At 43.8% G+C, this 23,811-nt stretch overlaps 1 protein-coding gene across 5 annotated transcripts in view; it reads left to right on the forward strand.

Moving 5' to 3' along the window:
- The window catches only part of ST3GAL6 (ST3 beta-galactoside alpha-2,3-sialyltransferase 6), an 85,696-nt gene that overhangs the window by 46,763 nt on the left and 15,122 nt on the right, over positions 1–23,811 (forward strand). For all 5 annotated transcript variants that reach the window (XM_081086718.1, XM_081086715.1, XM_081086716.1 and 2 more), the window contains 3 exons: positions 2,934–3,011; positions 13,795–13,898; positions 14,923–14,986. In XM_081086718.1, coding sequence (XP_080942844.1) covers positions 2,934–3,011; positions 13,795–13,898; positions 14,923–14,986 — 246 coding nt within the window. The remainder of the gene's footprint in view (positions 1–2,933; positions 3,012–13,794; positions 13,899–14,922; positions 14,987–23,811) is intronic.

Below are 23,811 nucleotides of genomic sequence, written 5' to 3' on the forward strand. Positions count from 1 at the left end.
GATGGAGAGTCCTCTCAGGATGTCTGGTTGTGTGGCTTGCTCTCTACCACGTTGACCAAACAGCACAAAATGCAACTCAACAAAGGGAACAAAACACGAGTGTACTCACGACCAATAACCCCACTATAAGTGACCAGAGAAAAGAATTAAAAGAGCAAAAAGAAAGCAAAAATGATATGGAAAAAAGAAGAAAAGGTAAAAGAGAAAAGAGAAAGAAGGAAAAGGAAGAAAAAGTATATGGATAGAAAACACCACAGAACAAACACATAAACCAAAAAATGCAAATAACAAATACCTAGAAAAATAAAAATAGAATGAAGAAAAAATAATGTGAAAAAAGTAAAAAATAATAAACTAAGAAAATAAAGAAGAAAAAAATTTTAAATAAAAGATAAAGAAAAAATAAAATAAAGTGAAAAAGTGAAGTGTCATTTGTTTTAGCCAAGTTTTAATGCCCCATGGGGGCTGGTTTAAGATCCCATTCTTCTGTTCTGTCTGTCAGTTATCAGTTTCCTGTTAGGTAGTCAGCACCATGTTGAAGTTCCAAGTGACCCACTGCTCCTCTCTTTGTGTCAATTTCCACAGTCTTGCCTGCAAGCAGGTGGAACTTCAATCTGCCCACTTAGCCTGTCTCCCTGCTGTCTATCATAATCTCTCAAGTGGCTGATTCTGACAGAGCTATAGGTAGGGAAGGTATTGTATTGCTTTCTGGGACTGAAAGACCTCTCTTCAGCCCAGTCCCTGAGGGCTCTTCAGGGCTATTCAGATTTTTTGTGTCCTTTGTTCTGCTCAGGGTTTAGTCTCAGTGTGGCTGTATTTTTTTCCCTTGAGGCTGCTGGGAGGGGCTGACTTTTTAGTAGAAAAATAGCTGCTTAGGTCCAGAGGGTCAGGAATGTCCCAGTGCCAGACTCCTGGTTACCTCTCCTTGACCAGCTCTCCTCCTCAGCCTTTCCCCAGATTCCACAAGTCCACACCTCCACCTGAACCACAGTTACAGGTGAGTGTTTGCATGTGAAAGGTCTTATGAACTGGGTTTAGCGAATAAAAGCAAAGACCAAACAGAGGCAAAACAACTGCACGACTGCTAGTGTATAGCCCCCTGGCACTGCATGGCTCTGGCAGTTCTTCAGGCCACCCCTCTGGGCTCAGCCTCTCGCAGATATGGACTTAGGTCTAGAATCCCCTGCCGCCATCAGCCCTGCGGACTTCCTTTCCACAGTCAGGTTTTACACCTGCCCTCAAGGGACGCGGACTTGGTGCAGCGCAGGTTCCTTCTAACCCTCTCGTCCTGGTGCTCAGGAGACTCTCTTCAGCCCACATCCTGATCTTACCATTCTCCAGGCGTCCTCTGCCTTTCTCGGCTGCGAACTGTGTCACCCGCTGTTGTATTACTTTTACAAAACCTTCTGTGAATATCAACCTTTTCAGCTTCTAGAGTCCTCTTCAGTGATCCTCAGTAAGATTTCCTTAAATGTCACTTCCTCAGAAGATCTCAGAGAGCAGAATAGTGTGGCATAATTCTTCAAGGTCCATTGGTTGATTCTTGTATGTGCCGTGGCAGGTGATCAAACCTGTAACCTTGGCATATCTGGATGATGCTCTAACCAACAGAGCTACCCAGCTAGGGCCAGCACAGTCTTTTGTCATCAGGATTTGATGAATTTTTGTGTCACTCCTGAGTTAATGCTTTACTCCAGTCACAGAAAGCACAGTAGGAAATTACCTCAAATAGGTGTTGCTGTGAACTTGCTCCCTTAAAAACTACAGTGGAACCTTGGTTCTCAAACTTAACTCATTCTGGAAATCTGTTCAAGAAGCACTTTGTTCGAAACTGAATCATTTTTTCCCAGTAGAAAGAATGTAAATTGAATTAATTGGTGCAGATCCCCAAATAATTCCCTGTTTTAATCTTCCTTATATACAAATACCTCTTTTCTTAAATTTATCAAACCAACCCCTGGTAGTCTTAAATGAGTCACTTCCAGCCTGCCTTCTCAGGGTGTCTTTCAGGAGGTCAGTATAGGACAGTGGTCGGCAAACTCATTAGTCAACAGAGCCAAATATCAACAGTACAACGATTGAAATTTCTTTTGAGAGCCAAATTTTTTAAACTTAAACTATATAGGTAGGTACATTGTTATTAACTTAATTAGGGTACTCCTAAGGCTTAGGAAGAGCCACACTCAAGGGGCCAAAGAGCCACATGTGGCTCAAGAGCCGCAGTTTGCCGACCACAGGATTAATTCATCACATAATGGATGACCACGAATGTTTTTGCATTAAGCTGTTTACTGCTCTCCTGACGAAGCCTGGCACCTGCCACCCTATCCCCTTCCTTTATTTTTGTTTTCTCTGCCTCTCACAATACCCTTTCAAATTGTGGAGACAAGTGCTCCATTCAGGAGACACACAGGCTCACCTGTGCCAAGCACGGAGGAGAGTTAGACATGACTCTAAGCAGTGTGACTTGTGGAGTCACCAGATCACGAGGCAGGTGAGTGCCACCTGCTCAGGTCATTGTTTCTGTGGCAGCTGCTGGTCACTGCTGGCCAGCGTCCCCAGGTGTGGCAGGGAGGACCCAGATAGCTGTGTGCACTGAGGGTCAATTAGGTTTCTCAGGCATTGGGGGACATCTGAAAAGAGCCAGATTGTGGCTTCCCCAGCACAGTAATCCAAGCCCTTCTAGAGTGCCCTTCAATTCACCTTGGGCCACTCAGTACCTTGCCTTTCCCATCTCCCTTGCCTTGCATCCAGAAATCCTCACATGTGCACAGGACTTGGAGGAGGTGCTGTCATAGCTCGGGGCTGCTGTGAGGACATTTATTTCCTGCCTGAGAGGCGGCTCAGTAGTGGCACCGAGCTCCCAGGCCGTTTGCTTCCCTCTAGGCCTGCTGCCTGGCTCTGCTTTCTGACCGATGCTTTCTGTCTTGCAGGATGCCACCTGTGGAAATGAAACGAAGAAATAAGGTCCAGCTGTGTTCATCAAAGCCAGCATTTGCCTCTCTCCTGAGGTAAACCCATGAAACTGTGGCATGCAAAGTGTTTGACATGCATTTGCAATCATTTCCAGTTACACTGGCTTATTTCCTTCCCACACAAAGCTTAGCGATTTAACGTGGACACCCTACATTTAAGGAAGAGCTTGAATCTCCCGTCTCCTTTTGTGCTTAGTCATACATTTTAGGAAAAGTCAGACCAGTGTTGCTTTCACACAGGTGAGATTAGGGAGGTCTGTTTGGTTTGATCATAGAAAAGTGAACTGTGTTTTAAGGTTTTATCCCCCCACCTTGTGTCCCCATGTTATTTTCCATCCTTATTTGTGGCTTCTTCCCCCTCACCTCTAGGTTAAGTTTTTCAGTTAAAACTTTCACTGACTATTAATGAACTACTACACATTCATCTATATAGAATGTAATAATGATTGTTCATTATGGCTGTCAGGACTTGTAGGGAATTTACTCTTCTATCCACAAATAATTTTTGCCTCTGTCACCTTAATTTTAACAGGTTAGTCAAGATGATTCTTGATAATAATTATCTAGTCTGGGCATGATTAATTGTATAAAACAGGCATGAGGTTTTTTTGTTTTTTTTAACATCTTACCTATTAAAGCTAAAAGTCACATTTTCTATTTTTATTTTGTTTTATTATATTGTGCCTTTCCAATACTAGTTCTTTACCTTTTGGAAGCTGCAGATCCCATTAAAATCAACCAACTCTCTGGAAACCTGCAGATATATAAACTATTTCTGCATATGGTTATAGGTGAGCCACCACTGCTGTAGTCTGTCCATGGGGGATGTCTGGTTGGGGCCACTGAAAGACCTGAAGAGAGATCTTAGACTTTTTTGACCATGACCCATGGGAAAAAGTACATTTTACTTTTATAATTTAGTATACATGCATATTTACAACGAGAAGAAAGAATTTTTACCTTTCTTACTCAAGATGCCCTATATTCTGTTCTATTTGCTTAAAAAAATAATAAAGAGACTATTTAATATTTAAGTGTTTGACCTATGAACCAGGAGGTCATACTTCGATTCCCAGTTAGGGCAAATCCTGGGGATGCGGGCTCCATCCCCAGAAGTGGGCGTGAAGGAGGCAGCCTATCAATGATTCTCTCTCATCATTGATGTTTCTATCTCTTTCTCTCTCTCCCTTCCTCTGTGAAATCAGTAAAAAACTGTTGATCATGAGTCACAAAATTGATTTCACGAACCACCTGTGGGCTTCAGACTGAAGCTTTAAAATGCTACTATAGAATCAAGGTATTCTTCAACTTTATTTCCTTCCTGAGAAAACCCTAAGGGGTTAAAGTATTTATGAAGCTTTGCTCAGTATGTGCAGAAGTCTGCAGTCTAATGGACAAGTAGACTTGGCATTTGTCCTGTGAGTTGTACTCATTGGGGGTGGTGCAAACTCCTCTGCAAGGAGAAATCAGGAGCAGCTCTGCTAGGAAAGAAACCTGGAGGTGTTGCCTGCAGTGCTGTAAACAGTTAATGTGGATTTCAGCTTTGTCAGATACGGGTCAGTGACCGCCATAATACTGTCTAGTTACTTCACTTCTCATAGCTTCAGTTTCTGTCTAAACTGACTCATAGACTTTACTGACCACTCCAAGTATTCATTCGTAGATGTAACAATAGCAGAAATGTAATGTAATACGATACATCCTATCTAATAAAAGAGAAACATGGTAATTAGCATACATCCGCTACCCTTCCCATTGGCTAATCATGGTGATATGCAAATTAACTGCCAGCCAAGATGGCGGCCGGCAGCCAGGCAGCTTGAAACTAACATGAGGCTTGCTTGCTTCAGTGACGGAGGAAACCAACGTTCCCGCCTGCCTTGCTGGCCTCTGAGCTTGCAGTTTGAAACATAGTTACAAATATAGAAGCTAAACAAAACCCCAGAAACCTGCTTTCAGCGAGCCGGGATCTCAGAGCTGGAGTTGATACATTGTTTCGATTATAGAACACAAACAAACCAGATACCTGCTTTCAGCAGGCAGGCCTAAGAGCTGGAATCAGAGCTAAAGCTGGCCCAGAATAAAAAAAGAAAAAAAGAGAAAAAGGAGCAGTTGGGAGCTTCAGTCACCTGCCAGCCTGAAAACAGCCCTCAGCCCCTCACCCAGACTGACCAGGCATCCCAGTGGGGATCCCCACCCTGAAGCGTGTGTGACCAGCTGCAAACAGCCATCATCCCCTCATCCAGGCTAGCCAGGCACCCCAGTGGGGACCCTCACCCTGATCCAGGACACCCTTCAGGGCAAACCAGCTGGCCCCCACCCGTGCACCAGGCCTCTATCCTATATAGTAAAAGGGTAATATGCCTCCCAGCACCAGGATCAGTGGAGCGGCGAAGCCTCCTGACACCGGGATCAGCATGACGGGGCAGCGCCCAAACCCCCTGATCGCCCTGCAGCTCTGTGTGTGACAGTGGGTGGAGCCACAACCTCCCTATCTGCCCTGCTCTGTTCGTGACAGGGGGAGGCACCCCAAACCCCTGATCAGCCCTGCTCTGTGCCTGATAGGGGGGAGCTCCCCAACCCCCTGGTCACCCTGCGGCTCTGTGTGTGACAGGGTGCGGTGCCCCAACCCCCTGATCGGCCCTGCTCTGTGTGTGACAGGGTGCGGCGCCCCAACCGCCCCCCCCCCCCCCACGGACCCTGCTCTGTGTGTGACAGGGCGGCAACCCAGCCCCCTGATCGGCCCTGCTCTGTGCCTGATAGGGGGGAGCTCCCCAACCCCCTGATCACTCTGCGGCTCTGTGTGTGACAGGGGGCGGAGCCACAACCTCCCTATCCGCCCTGCTCTGTTCGTGACAGGGTGCGGCGCCCCAGCCCTCCCCCACGGGCCCTGCTCTGTGTGTGACGGGGTAGAGCCATAACCTCCCCATCAGCCCTGCCCTGAGTGTGACAGTGGCGGTGCCCCAACCCCTGATCGGCCCTGCTCTGTGGGTGATAGAGGGCGGTGCCCCAACCCCCTGATCCGCCCTGCTCTGTGAGTGATGGGGGGAGCTCCCCAACCCCCTGGTTGACCCTGCTCTGTGTGTGACAGGGTACGGAGCCCCAACCCCCCTGATGGGCCCTGCTCTGTGCATGAAAGGAGGCAGCGCCCCAACCCCCTGATTGGCCCTGCTCTGTGTGTGACAGGGGGTGGCACCGCAACCTCCCCATCGACCCTGCCTTGAGTGTGACAGGGGGCGGTGCCCCAACCCCCCAATCGGCCCTACCCTGAGCATGACTGAGGGTGGCATCACAACCTCCCAATCCGCCCTGCTCTGTGCATGACAGGGGGCGGTGCCCCAACTCTGCAATCGGCCCTGCTCTGAGCCCAACCAGGGGCTGCACCTAGGGATTGGGCCTGCCCTCTGCCACCCGGGAGCAGGCCTAAGCCAGCAGGTCGTTATCTCCCGAGGGGTCCCAGACTGCAAGAGGGCACAGACTGGGCTGAGGGATCCCCCCGCCCCCCGAATGCACAAATTTTTTGCACCGGGCCTCTAGTCCTATATAATAAAAGAGAAACATGCAAATTAACTGTCCCTCAGCTATGCTCAAGCCACACCCACAGGCCACGCCCACCAGCCAATCAGGAGCGGTTATGCAAATTAACCCAACTAAGATGGCGGTGGCCAAGGAGCTGGAGTGAGCAGGAAGCTTGGGTTGCCCCCGGTGATGGAGGAAGCCAAGCTTCCTGCCTGCCCTGATGGGACATGGGCTCCAATCAAGGCTACAAAGTTTCAATTATAGAAGATAAATAAATCCCAGGAAAAAAAAAGAAAAAGAAAAAAGGAGAGGATGGGAGTGTGTGGCCAGCCTGAAAATGGCCCTCATCCCCTCACCCAGGCTGGCCAGGCACCCAAGCGGGACCCCCACTCTGATCCAGGACACCCTTCAGGGCAAACCAGCCGGCCTCCACCCATGCACCAGGCCTCTATCCTATATAATAAAAGGGTAATATGCAAATTGACCCTAACAGCAGAACGACTGGTCACTATGACACACACTGACCACCAGGGGGCAGACACTCAATGCAGAGCTGTCCCCTGGTGGTCAGTGCACTCCCACAGGGGGAGCTCTGCTCAGCCACAAGCCAGGCTGATGGCTGCCAGGACAGCGGTGGTGGTGGGAGCCTCTCCTGCCTCCTCAGTAGCACTAAGGATGTCCAACTGCAGTTTAGGCCTGCTCCCCACCGGCAAGTGGACATCATCCGAGGGCTCCTGGGCTGCCAGAGGGATGTCTGACTGCCAGCTTAGACCAATCCCCTGGGGAGCAGGCGTAAGCCAGCCGATGGACATCCCCCAAGGGGTCCCAGACAGTGAGAGGGCACAGGCCGGGCTGAGGGACCCCCCCCCCCCCCCGAGTGCACAAATTTTTGTGTACCGGGCCTCTAGTTATAATACACAGTAATATAATACAATGTACTACTAGCATGTCAAACTCAAAGGCTAACATGGGCCAAATAAGCAAGGTTTAATTTTATGTGGGCCACAAAAAAAAAAGCTTCAATTTTCAGAGAAAGGTCGATTTATTTCAATAGAGACATGCTGAATACAAAGGGCTGAAATAAATGAGTAATCATTAACATAAAATAATAGAAAATTTTAATAAAAATTAATATTTTTCTTGAACATTAACTTACCAGACACTGGATAACTGCACAAATTAATAAGCGTAACACAAATAAACCTATTTTTCTTGTTCTCCAAAAGCGAAATATTTCCTGTTGTACACACCAAACAAGTCAGTTCAAGACTAATGACGTGGCAATTGGATGCTAAAATCTTCACTGCTAGTATTAGTGGCAAGAAATGGTGTGCCTGCACTTAAGACATGTAAGGGAAATGAATGCAACACGATTATTGTAATCAGTCATTAGCAAATGTTGTAGTTTTTAAATAATTATGTATAACAGGATATTGTAAAATTTAAGTTACGAAATTTTTATTAAAAGCTTTCTTTTTTTAACTGAGAATTTTTTAAGAAAAATGATTTTAAATATAATAACCTTACATGCAATAAACATTAATATTTCAAGAAAAACTATTTTAAACATATGTAATAGAAATTAATATTTCAAGAAAAAAGATCTTAAGTATAATAATATTACCAAACTGTACTAACATCGTGTAATATCACAAAAATTGTAGCAAATATTAAAAATCTGCAAATAACAGGATTACTTCTAAAATACTTCTTTTCTTTTCTTTTTTTTAATCTGGCTCTATTTTGATTTATCAGTTTATGTTGTTCATTATATTCCACATATGAGTGAGATCATGTGATATTTATCTTTCTCCAACTGGCTTATTTTGCTTAGCATAATGCTCAACATGTCCATCCATGCTGTTGCAAATGGTAAGAGTTCTTTCTTTTTTACAGCAGCATAGTATTCCATTGTACCATAGTTTTTTAATCCACTCATCTGCTGATGGACACTTAGGCTGTTTCCAAATCTTAGTTATGGTAAATTGTGTTGCTATGAACATAGAGGTGCATATATCCTTTCTGATTGGTGTTTCTGGTTTCTTGGGATATATTCCTAGAAGTGGGGTTACTAGGTCAAATGGGAGTTCCATTTTTAATTTTTTGAGGAAACTCCATACTGTTTTCCACAGTGGCTGAAACAGTTTGCATTACCACCAGCAGTGCAAGAGGGCTCCTTTTTCTCCGCATCCTCCTCAGCACTTGTCATTTGTTGATTTGTTGATGACAGCTATTCTGACAGGTGTGAGATGGAACCTCATTGTCATTTTGATTTGCATCTCTCTGATGATTAGTGACTTTGAGCATATTTTCATATGTCTCTTGGCCTTCTGTATGTCTTCTTTCAAAAAGTGTCTATTGAGGTCCTTTGCCCATTTTTTGATTTGATTGTTTATCTTTCTTTTGTTAAGTTGTATGAGTTCCCTGTAAATTTTGTAGATTAAACCCTTATCTGAAATAGCATTGGCAAATATATTCTCCCATGCAGTGGTCTGTCTTTTTGTTTTGTTGATAGTTTCTTTTGCTGTGCAGAAGCGTTTTTATTTTATTCTTTTTTCTTAAATATATTTTATTGATTTTTTTTACAGAGAGGAAGGGAGAAGAAGAGGGATAGAGAGTTAGAAACATCGATGAGAGAGAAACATTGATTCAGCTGCCTCCTGCACACTCCCTACTGGGGATGTGCCTGCAACCAAGGTGCATGCCCTTGACCGGAATCGAACCTGGGACCCTTGAGTCCGCAGGCCGACACTCTATCCACTGAGCCAAACCGGTCAGGGCAGAAGCGTTTTATTTTTATGTAGCCCCATTTATTTATTTTCTCCTTGATTTCCATTTCTTTAGGAGCTTTATCAGTAAAAATATTGCTACGACATATGTCTGCAATTTTGCTGCCTATGGAATCTTGTAGGATTTTTATGGTTTCTCGTCTTACACTCAAGTCCTTTGCCATTTTGAGTTTGTTTTTGTGTGGTGTAAGTTGGTGATCTAGTTTCATTTTTTTGCTTGTATCTGACCATATTTCCCAGCACCATTTATTAAAGAGGCTGTTTTGACTCCAATGTATGCTCTTGCCTCCTTTGTTGAATATTAACTGAGTATAATGGCTTGGGTCAATTTCTGGGTTCTCTATTCTGTTCCATTGGTCTATATGTCTGTTCTTGTACCATTATCAGGCAGTTTTGAGAAACGTGGCTTGGTAATATAGTTTGATGTCTGGTATTGTGATCCCTCCAACTTTGTTCTTCTTTTTCAGGATAGCTGTGGCTATTCGGGGGTCTTTTTTTTTTTTAATTCCAGATGAATTTTTGGAGAGTTTGTTCTAGATCTTTGAAATATGCCATTGGTATTTTAATAGGTATTGCATTGAATCTATAGATTGCTTTAGGTAGTATGGACATTTTAATGATGTTGATTCTACCAATCCATGAACATGGTATGTTCTTCCATTTGTTTATGTCTTCCTCTATCTCTTTTTTAAATGTCCTGTAATTTTCCAAGTACAGGTCTTTTACGTCCTTGCTTATGTTTTGGTGCAATGGTAAATGGGATTTTTTTTCAGTTCTCTTTCTGTGAGTTCATTATTGGTGCAAAAAAATGCCATAGATTTCTGGGTGTTAATTTTGTATCCTGCTACATTGCCAAATTCATTTATTAGGTCTAGTAGTTTTTTGATGGAGTCTTTGGGGTTTTCTATGTATAATATCATCACGTCTGATGATATTATACATCTTCTTTTCCAATTTGGATGCCTTTTATTTTTTTCTTCTTGTCTGATCGCTATGGCTAATACTTCCAGTTCTATGTTGAACAGGAGTGGTGAGAGTGGGCATCCCTGTCTTGTTCCTGTTCTTAGGGGAAATGGTTTTAGTTTTTGTCCATTGAGTATGATGCTGGCTGTGGGTTTGTCATATAAGGCTTTTATTATGTTGAGATATTATCCCTCTATTCCCACTTTGCTGAGAGTTTTTATCAAGAAACGGTGTTGGATTTTGTCAAATGCTTTTTCTGCATCAATTGATATGATTATGTGATTTTTGTCTCTCAGTTTGTTTGTGTGATGTATCACATTTATTGATTTGTGGATATTGAACCATCCTTGCATCCCCGGGATAAATCCTACTTAGTCACGGTGTATGATCTTTCTGATGTACTGCTGAATCTGATTTACTAGAATTTTGTTGAGGATTTTGGCATCTATGTTCATGAGGGATATTGGCCTGTAATTCTCTTTCATTGTGTTGTCTTTATCTGGTTTTGGTATTAGGGTGATACTGGCTTCATAGAATGTGCTTGGAAGTGTTCCTTCCTCTTGAATTTTTTGTAATAGCTTGGTTTTAGTTCTGCCTTGAATATTTGGTAAAACTCCCCTGTGAAGCCGTCTGGCCCCGGGCTTTTGTTTGCTGGAAGCTTTTTGATGACTGCTTCAATTTCTTCTATAGTTATTGGCCTATTGAGACTTTTAGAATCTTCCTGATTGAGTTTTGGAAGGTTGTATTTTTCTAGGAATATGTCCATTTCCTCCAGGTTGTCTAGTTTGTTAGAATAGAGTTGTCCATAGTATTTTTTAACAATCCTTTGTATTTCTCTGTGGTCTGTTGTTTTTTCGCCTCTTTAATTTCTGAGTTTGTTTATTTGGGTCCTCTCTCTTTGCTTCTTGGTGAGCCTGGCTAGAGGTTCATCAATCTTGTTTATCCTTTCAAAGAACCAGCTCTTGCTTTCATTGATCTTCTGTATTGTTTTTTGTTTTTGTTTGTTTTTTTTGGTCTCTATGTCGTTCATTTCTGCTCTAATCTTTATTATCTCCTTCCTTCTGGATCAGTGGTTCTCAACCTTCCTAATGCCGTGACCTTTTAATACAGTTCCTCATGTTGTGGTGACCCCCAACCATAAAATTATTTTCGTTGCTACTTCTTAACTGTAATTTTGCTACTGTTATGAATTGTAATGTAAATATCTGATATGCAGGATGTATTTAGGTGACCCCTATGAAAGGGTCATTCGACCCCCAAAGGGGTCGCAATCCACAGGTTGAGAACCACTGTTCTGAATACTGTGGGCTTTTCTTGTTGCTCTCTTTCTAATTCTTGGAGTTGTAGAGTTAGATGATTTACTACCATTTTTTCTTGTTTTTTTGAGGTAGGCCTGTAGAGCTATAAACTTCCCTCTCAGGTCTGCTTTCATTGTGTCCCATAGATTTTGGACTATTGTGTTTTTATTGTCATTAGTGCCTAGGATGTTTTAAATTTTTTCTTTGATCTCTTTGGTAACCCAATCATTGTTTAATAGCATGCTTTTCAGTTTCCAAGTGTTTGAATTTTTTGGATTGTTTTTATTGTAATTTATTTCTAATATTATGCAATTGTGGTCTGAGAAAATAAATGCTTGATATGATTTCAATGTTCTTCAATTTTGGAAGACTTTGCTTGTTACCCAATATGTGGTCTATTTTTGAAAATGTCCCATGTGCACTTGAGAAGAACGTGTATTCCGTGGCTTTGGGGTGAAATGTTCTGAAGATGTCAGTTAAGTCCATTTGGTCTAGTGAGTCATTTAGGATTTCTGTTTCTCTGCTGATTTTTTGTCTAGAGGATTTATCCAGTGATGTCAGTGGTGTATTAAAGTCCCCTACTATGATTGTATTATTGTCGATCTCTCCCTTGATATCTTACAGGAGTTTTTTTTTATGTATGTGGGTGTTCCTGCATTGGGTGCATATATGTTTATCACGGTTATATCCTCTTGTTGTATCAATCCCTTTAGTATTATGAAGTGGCCTTCCTTATCTCTTGTTATGGCCTTCACTTTGAGGTCTATTTTGTCAGATATAAGTATTGCTACTCCAGCTTTTTTTTTCATTTCCATTTGCCTGAAAGATATTTTTCCCTATTATTTCATTTAGAAATAAAATGTAAGCCATCTATCACAAAGTATGACTGGCAATAGACATTAGTCATTGGTCATCATATCATCATCCCTACTGACTCCAACGAATAGAGTCCTTTATTGCCTTGCTGTCTGGATGCAAAGTCATCTGTGGTTCACTTTCCCAAGTTGGGAAGATCTTGCTTCTCCTCTCAATCGTAAGTCAGGTGACCTGACACTTCGTCTTCTCTGAGCAGATCCTGAACTTGGGCATCCATCCTGGTGTACATAGGACCTTTCAAGATTGGCTGGACCTGCAAGGCTGCTATCACTATGACAACTAAATCTGGGAAACACATCATGTGTAAAGCAGGAAGGGCTGGTCTTCCACCTGTTTCCTTAGTTGGAGTACATGTGAGGTTTTAGCTCAGTTCTGAAAAATGTTAGTGGCTCATGAGTGGCAAAGCCCGGATAAAACTGAAGCCGGTTCACCCCTACTCCATTCTGTCATGTAGCCTCTGAAATATAAGGGGCAGTCTGATCTCCACCTGTAGTTTTTAGACTAAGAGAAAGCGAAGGCGATGAGTCTGAGAAGAGGGGGTTCTGTGTGGGGATTGGGGGGGAGGATTAGCTCTATTTGCTCTGTAGCATTCAGTCCTTCTGGTAGATAAAAATAGTATTTTAATATGAGTGTCACCTATTCCTTTTCTTTAATTAAAAAAATATTTTTCTGTTAGATAATAGTTGTGTAAAGAATTAGTTTAGAGTTTGAATTCATTCAATCATTTATTAAATGTATGTTGTCTGCCTACTCTGCCAGGCACTAAAAGTGAGAAAAAGCAGGGGCACCTCCTACTCTCATCAAACTTCTTTTGTTTGAGAGAGCACCTGGAGAGACAGGCAATAAGAAGAAAAATGCCCAATGGTTCTTGTTCTTGAGTAAATCTTAATTTAATGACATCAGGAATTTAGTTCTAGCTATATCTAATTTTAATGTATGCTTTATTTTCATGGTTGACACATTCATACATACAGTGCCTTTACATTTGGGAATAGGTTGGCATCAATATTTTTATTTTCCCTTATTAGTTCCTTTGTTTCTTTCTGTATATGGCAGCTAATATTTTATCACTTGGTGTTGGTTTGTTTTAAAATTTTGTTCCCCCAAGCGCTGCCCCCTTAGCTGTTACATAGTTTTGATTCCACTACCTGGAAAGTGTTTCCATGCTGATCATGTAGTTCCTTTGCATATCCTGTTCTATGTACTATTTAAATACTACTTAAGGTGATTTTAGATAATTTCAAAATAATTATACATTTATACAGTCAATAAAACAATATGAGTAATATGCTACAGTTATTTTCATTTGTGACTTCAAAAGCCTACAAGTGTCATGTGCACTTGGGAAAATCATTTCTTATCCTTATCTTCCAGGTTTCACCAGTTTCACCCTTTTCTTTGTGCAGCTGATTTTAAAAAGCTTGCTTCCTTGTATGGTAGCGATAAGTTTGATTTGCCCTATGGGATAAGGACATCAGGTCAGTAATGTTATTCTTACCTTGCCCTATTAAATATGAGTGGTGTTTGATGTGAACTGCATGTTTATATAAAAATAAGGCCTTTTCATCTTTCTGCTTCATAATGATTTCTAAAGAATATAATTTGGGGATGGGAAGAGGGCATCCATTTTAGTATATAACTCCTTTGGAGGCAGGATAGAATAAGAGGATTAAAAAGGGTAGATTTTTATTGTTGTTGTTAAGACACTGCTTTATACTTTTGTTTTACCACCGTATTGTTAATGAGTCCTGATGCCTTACCTTATTCCAATTAGAATTAGCAGGATAACCCTGTGTGTTAACTTCCTCCCAATCTCCCATTTCACCTCTTTACTTGTGAGTTTTCTTTTATTTCATCAGCAAGTTCTAGCTACTTGACTGAGGAGCTAGATTAAAAATTTAAAATTTAATCAGTGGATGAATTATTTTTGCTAAATTTAGAGAGAAATATTCCATCCACTAATAATGAGAAACTTTCCCGTCTGCTTGAAACCTGATTAGCTTGCACAACTTTATGTTCTCCATTTTGGGGAGACCCTAAAAGCCCAGAAGGTGGCAAGCCTACAGTTTTCTGACTTAGATTTTGCTTATTGATTGATTGATTGTGTGTGTGTGTGTCTGTGTGTGTGTTTTAAAAGGTATTGAAGAGAAATGGTAATTCAATAAAGTTAAACTGGCTGCATATTGATTTCTATACAGATTTTAGTTTCAGAATTATCTGATTCTGCTAATTTGGGGATTACTTTTTATGATTGTTTTCCCACTAAGCTCCTTATTTTTCTGGGGTTTTTGGAACGTGTCCTTAGAGCATCGACCATTGTGATGTGTCTATTACGTAGTGCTGGCTAAATGCAGTTGTATCATGAATCTTCATCTCAGAAGAAATCAAATGTAGCCACACCAGTTGTAATGGCTTTGGGGGACGAGTGGGGTTAAAGGTGGCTTACTATGTACCCAAGAAGCCACGATTCCTTTCACTCACAGTATTCCATTTGTTTTCTAGCGGAATATTTTCGACTTGCTCTTTCAAAGCTGCAGAGCTGTGACCTCTTTGATGAGTTTGACAAGTGAGTTCATTTCCTTGCCTCTGTTTGACTTTTAGTTTTAGCTGAAGTGGTTCAAAACATGCATCCCGATGTAAAATGTCATCACTTGGGAAAATTCCACAGCATTGGTACTTAACTAAAACATCTAATAGTTATTTCTTGAATAAACAAACAACACTTGAAATAAACAAACTACAAAATTAATTTAGAAGCTTTGTAATGTAATTGGCTGGCTCAAACCCTTGCAGAAGGTTTGAGATGGGTAATACTAGTGCAAAGTCAGGACGTTTTTCACACACATTCTTTTTTTCTAACTTGTTACTGAAGAATTAATTCTCATCCCCTGTTAATCAGCTCACAGCCTCCCTCTGGGGCTGGTTCCCACACCTTCCCATACATTTTCTAAACTGTCCATAAGGATCCTTTCTGTTTTCATTTGAATATTGGATTTCAGAAGCAGCTCTCTTCCTTGTATTCAGAATTATATTTGAGGTAAGCAGACAGCTTACTTAGATACACACTTTCTGACTACACATGGTAATTTAGCTTTTAGAAAATTTTGATGTCAAGTTCACCCCCTAGAAATTGAGTTGCCTGTTGAATTTATCGAGGTAGACTTATTTCACAAAGTTTTAAGCTACAGAGGGATGATATGGGTAGTCTGTAACGGTCTGACCTCCATTAAAAAGTAGAATGCAGAATTTTCCTTCTTGCACAAGAGAACGGAAGTGCTATTGGGGACGGGGGTGGTGCAGAAATGGGTTAGTGGACAGAGGTGTGAAAATGAAATAGAGTTTGCATAACAGAGAGGGAGGAACAATGCTAGATTTTGACTGAGTTCATCTCACTTGCCTCTGCTGGGGGCCCGGATTATTGATCTATGGATTATGTCTTATATGCTGGTTTATTTCAGTTTGTACTAATTATCATTTAAAACGATGCCATCAAACTATCTCAATTTCAGTTTTTGATTGTCTATCAACAACAACCATGTATATTCTCCTCTCACCTAAAGTTTAGATAGCTCTCATTTGTAGAATATTTTTGTGTGTGTGCAGCCCTTGGGCATCCGTCTGTGCTTTATGTCAATTCTCTCTAATTTTTACCACCACCCTGAAAAGTATCCTTGATGATCTCCATTTTAACTGGAGAAACTGAGGCTAGGCAGACAACTGTATGTGTTTGTGGATGTGACTTAGATGGATTTATCTAGTGCCTAGATTTCTGATTTACAAGTGATAATGATCATTCCTCAGACATTTACAGCAAGTATCTGCGGATATTTGAAAAGATTCTTGGCCCTGTGATGTGAGCTAGCGACAGGAGACTTGAGGGGATGTGAATGAAAGTTTCCTTTCTGCTTTGTTTTTATCTTAGAACTAGACTGTGCTTTGTTTAGTTGCTTTCAGAACCTCTCAGGCACAGGTGCTTATCATGTGTGCACTGGGCAGGCTGCTTCCTCTTGCTGACTTGTGCTTGTCACTCTGCCCCTCCTTCCCGCCCCCTCCCTCCCCCCTCCCTGTTGTCACCGAGAGTGCCCCCTCCTTGCACCTCCAACTCAGGGCAGGTTCTTAGCATCTCCAGTGTTGGGAGGGAGGTGGGTATGGTTGGGAAGGAGAGATTGGAAGTCATGCAGATTGTACAAGAGTCCTTCAGTCTGAAGTGGAATAAATGCAGTCAGAGACTCGTCAGGTGGAGAGCGAATAGAAAACTTCCTTTTGGATCCCCACAGAGTGGCCTAGCCATGCACTCAGATGCTCAGCATTGCTGAGCTGCTTGCGGGACATGTGCACACCTGTTCCCTAGAGAGACTGTTCTGAAATTTGATAAAGGTGGCTGAGTCAGGAAAAGCCCAAACCTGTAGAGAATTTTTATGAGCTTATTTTTGCCAAGCTGACAACAGATCCCGGGGAGCAAGATCTCAGCTGGTCTGGAGAATGGCACTCTTGCAGTTTATTGTATACATTACAATCAAAGGAGATTTGTCCTGGCCAGTTAGTGCAGTTAGAGTGTTGTCCTGATATACCAAGGTTGCAGGTTCGATCCCTGGTCAGGGCACATATAAGGATCAACCAATGAATGCGTAGATGATCGGAACAATGGGTTGATGTTTCTCTCTCTCCCTCTCTCTACTTCCTCCTCTTTCTCTTTCCTTCCCTCCTTGCCTCCCTCCCTCCCTTCCTCTCTTTCTGTCTCTAAAAAAATTAATTAAAAAAAAAAAAGAATCAAAGGAGATCTAAGGAAGGTGCATGAAATCCATTGGAAGTAGATTAAGGGCCAGGAGAAACACATGCTTTTGCATTGGTGGGTGCAGGGTAGTCAATAATGAACATTTAGGGCACGTACAGATGGTATGCAGGGAATAAGATAACAGTGGGAGTTCTGTGGGCTGGTGCTCTGGTGCCAGTGGCTGTGCCTTTGAGGGGTAAGACAAGAAAATAACAATGGGGCCTTGACTTACGAATGTCCCGACTAACGAGTTTTTTGAGATACCAACTGTCTCTCAGCTGATTTTTTGCATTGAGTTGATAGAGTAATTTGAGTTAACGAGCTTCTTAACGCGCTCGGTCTCAGAACGAATTAAACTCGTAAGTCAAGGCCCCACTGTACTCTGACATTTCGGAGGTATGTCATCCCGGATGCGTAAGAACAGTGGACAGAGCTCACTTGTGAGGGTGACCTTTGCTAAGGAAGCTGTCGGCCTGGGACGGGACTACCTGCTGTGACCTACCCAGTTAGGGATTTGTGATCGGACCATCCTGTGCAGTTACTTCTGGTCACTGGGCTTCTCAGGCCTGCATGTGGCCCCCTGAGCCTGTCAGGCTTATTGCAGAGCCGCCTTTTCGTCCACAGTAAGAATATACCCGCGACACTATCATCTTCTCTTTGCATATTAACTTTTGAGAAGGGTTCGCAAGTAATAAATTTTACCTGTATTGTAAGTAAGTCATTCAGTGTTTGTCTGGAACCCACTGTACAATACAAAGACAGTAACAGGCCAGCCTGGGCCTGAGCAATACGTTTCAAATATATTCCAGAAAGCCAGGTGTACTACCCTGCCTACTGCTGCCCAAGCCCATTCAGACTGTCCCCTGAGTGACCTACCGATGCCATTTCTCCTCTAGACCTTGCAAAACTGCTCTGGAAGAAGGAGGTCTGAGAACAGTCTCTTTCTCAGGCAGAGGATTTGGACTGCCCCTAGTGGGAGAGTCGTCCCCTGTGGCCGACTGTATGCGGAGGCTAGCCCCTGGGGTGTGCGGAGGCAGCCTTGCTGGCCTGGGATTGCTCACTGTTTGTGCTGGGTCTGCAGGCCAGAGAGAAGGGACTGGGGTGCGGAGAGGTGAGAGCCATCTTTTCTCGTCCCTTTTCCTCTGGCTGCTCTCTTCAGCAATATGTGATTCTCCCTCCATCCTCTTCGTCCCTTCCAGAAAGGTTCAGGCATTTCTTTTTTGTTGTTGTTTCAAATGTGGATCCTTTGTGATCCCACCAGATACGACCCTAGGTTGGTTTACTTATCTTATTGAGCACGCGTGGTGCCCTCAGTGTGGTAGGTTCCATTGGGGTTGGGAGCACTCTAAATACCAGTTGCATTTACGAGATAGGAGTTTGTTCTTTCTCACAGTTGTTGCGTAAATGAAGTTGGCAGGTGAGCATTCCAGGGCCAGCCCAGCAGCTGAGCATCAGGGACTGAGGCTTCTCCATTGTGGCTCTGCATTTCTCTATACAGTTTCCTCTGTAGGGTTTCCTCCTTCAGGTCTACATTCTGGCCATCAGGGAGGAGGGAGGGGGAAGGGCACACCCCACCAGTAAGGCTGGTCTCCTCCTTTCAGGATTTTTCCCAGAAATCACATATAATACTTCACTGCATTCGTGTGAGAGCTGCAGCTCTTCCCAGCGCCGCATTCTGTGCCATCGGGTGGAAGCTTGAGATGACCCGTGGTGGGATGATTTGTGCCATGGTGATTGGCAGACGCTACAAACACAAACACCACAAACCCCGGCCTCTCTCATCACCCTTCTCCCTCCCAAAGAGAACTGGTTGCTAAACATTTAGGAGCGACCACTGATTATGTCCGGTTGGCTGGGAATATAATCGCAAGGCCACACCTAGCTGTAACTATGACTGGGAATTGTAGTCTTTATTCCACCTGGCTGTGTGCCCACCTTAAAAAAACGAAGACCTATTTTACTGAACAAAGGAAACATGATTATTGAAGGGCAGCTACAGGCTTCATCAGCATTCCCCACCACTGTCCTCGTCCCACCGGTTTGCGCCTGGGAACCGTCAGGATTCTGAATCAGTTACCTGGTAACTGGAGAGCAGCCTAGCCTAGAGCTGGCAGCAGCCGACCGTGGTTTCTCTCTTGGAGAACTGATGCACTGTGCAAACTGTGGAAACATACCGGGTTGTAAAGCACTCTGAGGTGGCGTCTCTTCTGAAGGTCTTATTGATGCTGTATTTGTAAGGTCATGTTGGTAAAGTAACCTTGAGGCGGAGAGAGCCTTTTTCTAAAGTTAAGACCATGAAGAACTTTGGGCCAGAAATAAAGAGGGGAGAGAACAGGAGTGTGTGTGTTTGGCCAAAAAAAAACAAAACAAAAAAACCAAACCGTGTGAAGGAGGCTTGGAGCTGTAACAATTCCGTGCTTGTTCTTTGCTCTCAGCCCCTCCCTCCCACAGCCACGCCCCGCTTCCCTCCAAAATAACCTCAACAAACCCGCATCTGTGTGTGTGTGCTCAAAGCTTTTGGTCACCTAGTAATAATTATAATAATTTGCCTCCTTTTAATAATCACCTCCGTTAGAAAGACATTCACATTTTAGAAAATCACCTTTCCCCCTAATATTTTGACTGGAGTTCTCTCTGTTCTATGTGAAAAGATATACGTGTGCATTACCCATTTTATTTTATTTAATGAACCTTTTTGGTATGTGTTTGTACCAAAATAAATAAATTAAAATGGGTAATGGACATGTCCTATTGCATGATAGGAGGATGTAATATTGGGCCTTTTCCTTTATATTCTTTCTGAGTTTCTCTCCCAAGCAGTAGCCCAGCAGGTTGGGGTAAAGTCAATATTAAGGCTGCTGACTTGTTTCCTAGCGAATCCTAATTACCTAAGCCAGTGGTCGGCAAACTGCAGCTCGGCAAACTGCGGCTCGCGAGCCACATGCGGCTCTTTGGCCCCTTGAGTGTGGCTCTTCCACAAAATACCAACTTCTGTGCATGGGCCACGAAGTTTCAATCGCACTGTACGTGCGCGCCCGCACGTGATATTTTGTGGAAGAGCCACACTCAAGGGGCCAAAGAGCCGCATGTGGCTCGCGAGCCGCAGTTTGCCGACCACGGACCTATACTAACCTGCCCTTGATGTGTTGTGTGAACGAGCCAGACCCAAAAGCAAAGTGGTGAAGTCATAGAGATGGTCAGAAGCAGCACCGATGGGGATCATCTAGTCCAACCCCCTCATGTTAAAGATGAGAAATGGGGTCTGGAGAGGTGATATGGAAATCTGGGGCGAGAGGCCGCCAGCCTGCCACGGATCTCCAGTCCCCGTTCGTATTCCAATAAGCAGAGAAAAGACTCCACAATCGACTGCCTTCACCTGCCTGCCATCCTGAGAGGGAAGGGGAAGAGAATTCTGGAAGTGTTAGTTCTTTTGTCATATTCTTTAGGGTTTCCAGGGCTCTCCATTGCCCCATTCATTACTTAATGTGGCTTATGCTTTCATCCTTAGCCTCAAACCGTGTTTGCCCCATGGGTTAGCACTTTTACAGGGTTAAACTAAAACGCCTCCGGAGTACCCGTGTCAGGTCATTGAAAACACAAATATGTTAAATAGGTTCTCCTTTTCCCCTTGAAGATGCCTGATCTTGATAGACTCTTCTCTGAACAGATACCACAGAACCTGTTTTTTTCCCCTCAGCTCTCACCCTGAAGATAAGATCACACAGGCAGAGTCAGTGCGGGAACTGGCCTTCTCCCCAGTGCTGCCTCTGTGCCAGCTGATCCTACTGAGTTTGGGAAAGAAAACAAGTCTTTTGCCAGAAACGTTGACAAACCGTATTTTTAATTGAGGTATAATTCACATAACATAAAATGAACCATTTAAAGTGAACAGTTCAGTGGCATTTAGTATATTCACAATGTTGTGCTACCACCACCTAAGTTATTTTAAAACAATTATTAGTGGGGGTTTTTCATGTTCCTTCTTTTATGGATATACTAGAGGCCCGATGCACAAAATTCGTGCAAGGGGCTTGGCCCTAGCAGCTGTGGCAGCTGCCTCAGCCCCAGCTTCATCTGGAAGGTCCTTTGGCTGTCTGGTCTAATTAGCATATTATGCTTTTATTATTATGGATTATTATAGATTAGCTGTCAGACCAGGACTTTGGCCGCAGGGGATTGATAACATGCTAGAAAAGGATAGCTTGAAAACCAGGCTATTATTTTTATGGTAGGAGGTGAAGGTGGGGAGGTGGGGGGCATGGGGCCATCTAAATAGAGGGGGTTGGTATTTGTGGGGGGTGAGGGGGTGCATTCACTGCTCTGTGACCTTGGGTCAGTTTTTGAATTTCTGAATCTCAGTTTCATGTAAAAGAAGGAGGGCAGAACTATTGTGTGCATTATACCCATGCCAATTTCAATAGGAAATAGCTCAGTCAGTGAAACCAGGGAAAGTGGGTGAAGGGTGTACAGGACTTCTAAGCACTATTTTGCAACCTTCTGTGAGTCTAGAATAATTTCAAAATAGGGAGCTTAAATGGAAGACATATGAAAACATAAGACTTACACATCAATGCTCAAAGCAGCATTATTCATAATAGCCCCAAATGCCCAACAACTGCAGAACAGGTAAATAAATACCCGTGTAACGGCTATTGTTCAGTCGTGGAAAGGAATGAGGTACTGACTCATGCTGCGACCTGGATAAACCTGGAGAACATTATGAACGACGAAAGAAGCCAGTCACAGAAGACCACATGTTATACAATTCCCCTTATGCCAAATAGCCAGAATAGATACAGTGGGGCCTTGACTTACGAGTGTCCCGACTAATGAGTTTTTTGAGAGACCAGCTGTCTCTCGGCTGATGTTTTGCATTGAGTTGGTAGAGTAATTTGAGTTAACGAGCTCCTTAACGAGCCCGGTCTCGGAATGAATTAAACTCGTAAGTCAAGGCCCCACTGTACAGCTATAGAGACAAAACATAGATTAGTGGTTGACGCACACCTGCTGCTGGCTCGGCTCTGCGGGGTGATGGATGTTCTGTACTTGAGAGAGGTGATTGTTACACAACTTTGTGAAGCTGCCAAAACCCACTGAATCTTATCATTTCTAATAGTGAATTTTATGACATGTGAATTATATTTCAACTAGAGACCCAGTGCATGGATTCATGCATATTGAAAGGAAATTAATTAGAAGGTGGCTGGCAGGGCGGGACTGGGTGAGATGGGCCCGAGCCAACCTCCCGCAGTCCCTCCCCAGCCAGCCACACCTCGGGCGGCGCCAGGGCTCAAGGGCATCTGCGGAGTGAGCAGGGTCCCTCCTGAAGGTGGGGTCCCTTGGCCTGGCCTATGGGGATAGGGCCAGAAGGAACCCAAGGCCTGAGATGATTTCTTTATTCCCTAAAGCACAGCTCACACAAGGTGGCCATGTTTTACAAACTTCACGAAAGCCCTGCCGGTGTGGCTCCGTTGGCTGGGCATCAGTCAGTGCCAGTTTGATTCCCAGTCGGGGCACATGCCTGGGTTGTGGGCTCCAGCCTCAGTGGGAGGCATGTGGAAGGCAGCCAGTCAATGTTTCACTCTCCCATCCATATTTCTCTCTCTCTCCTTTTCTCTTCCTCTCTCTCTAAAAATCAACAAAAATATTTTTGTAAAAACTTAACTAAAGGTTGGGAATACTTTAAGGGTACTGCATTACAGAAAACTTGTTCTTAAAATGTGCCCATGTTGCAAGGCCCTGACACTTCCCGGCTGCCTGTGTAGCTTCTAAGCACCAGCTTCCTCCCCGGTCCCCAGGTTTGCTGCTTTCTCCTCGGTGGGAGTACATTCTCCCACAACCAGAGCAGCAGCAACCCCAAATCACAAAATCTCAGCCCCCACTTAAAAGGCAGGACCTCGCTCCCCACCCCCAGCCGCCAGCACCACATTCTGGAAGCATGCCACGTCCCGGAAGACTGCTTGAGGCCTGCCTCGGTGGTTACAGAGTAACCAGACACAAACACCTCACCTACCGGAAGCACCTGTGCTAAGTGAGCAGGGTTTCGTGAACGCTTCCAGGCTGCTCACCAGGCAGAGTCCGTGATGTCAGGCATCAGCAGAGACTGGTGAGATGGGTAACGAGCCAGGGCGAGCCATGGCCTTGAGGACAACTTAAAAAGAAGAAAGCGATTTATTGGGTATTTATTAAAAAGAGCCGGGCTCTGTTAGAGATATCCACACCTGCATCAAACTCCTGACACCCTGCTGGTTTGCAGGGTTTCTTTCCATGGCAGCACTTTCAGCCGGGAGGGGAGTTTGAGGGAGGGGCGGGGGGCTGTGATTCTCTAGCAACCGAGTGAGTCATGTGTGGTGAAGGGTGCGGCAGTGACGCAGTCAGCTGTTGTAGAACCATAGATTCCCCGCACACATGCTGGAGAAAACGGTCCCATGCAACAGAATAACAACATTGAACCCCAGTGATTCATGAAAGGGCAGACTGAGGTGAAAGGTTAGGTCACTAGGCCAAGGTCCCAGAGATGCTGTCAAGGGTAGCACGACCAGCAGTCAGGTCTCCACCCGCAGTACCTTGCACAGTGTTTTGGGATCTTGGGGCTGCAAGTGACAATCTTCCTGAGT

The sequence above is a fragment of the Myotis nattereri genome, assembly GCF_964212035.1.
Source record: "Myotis nattereri genome assembly, chromosome: 3".
NCBI lineage: Eukaryota > Metazoa > Chordata > Mammalia > Chiroptera > Vespertilionidae > Myotis > Myotis nattereri.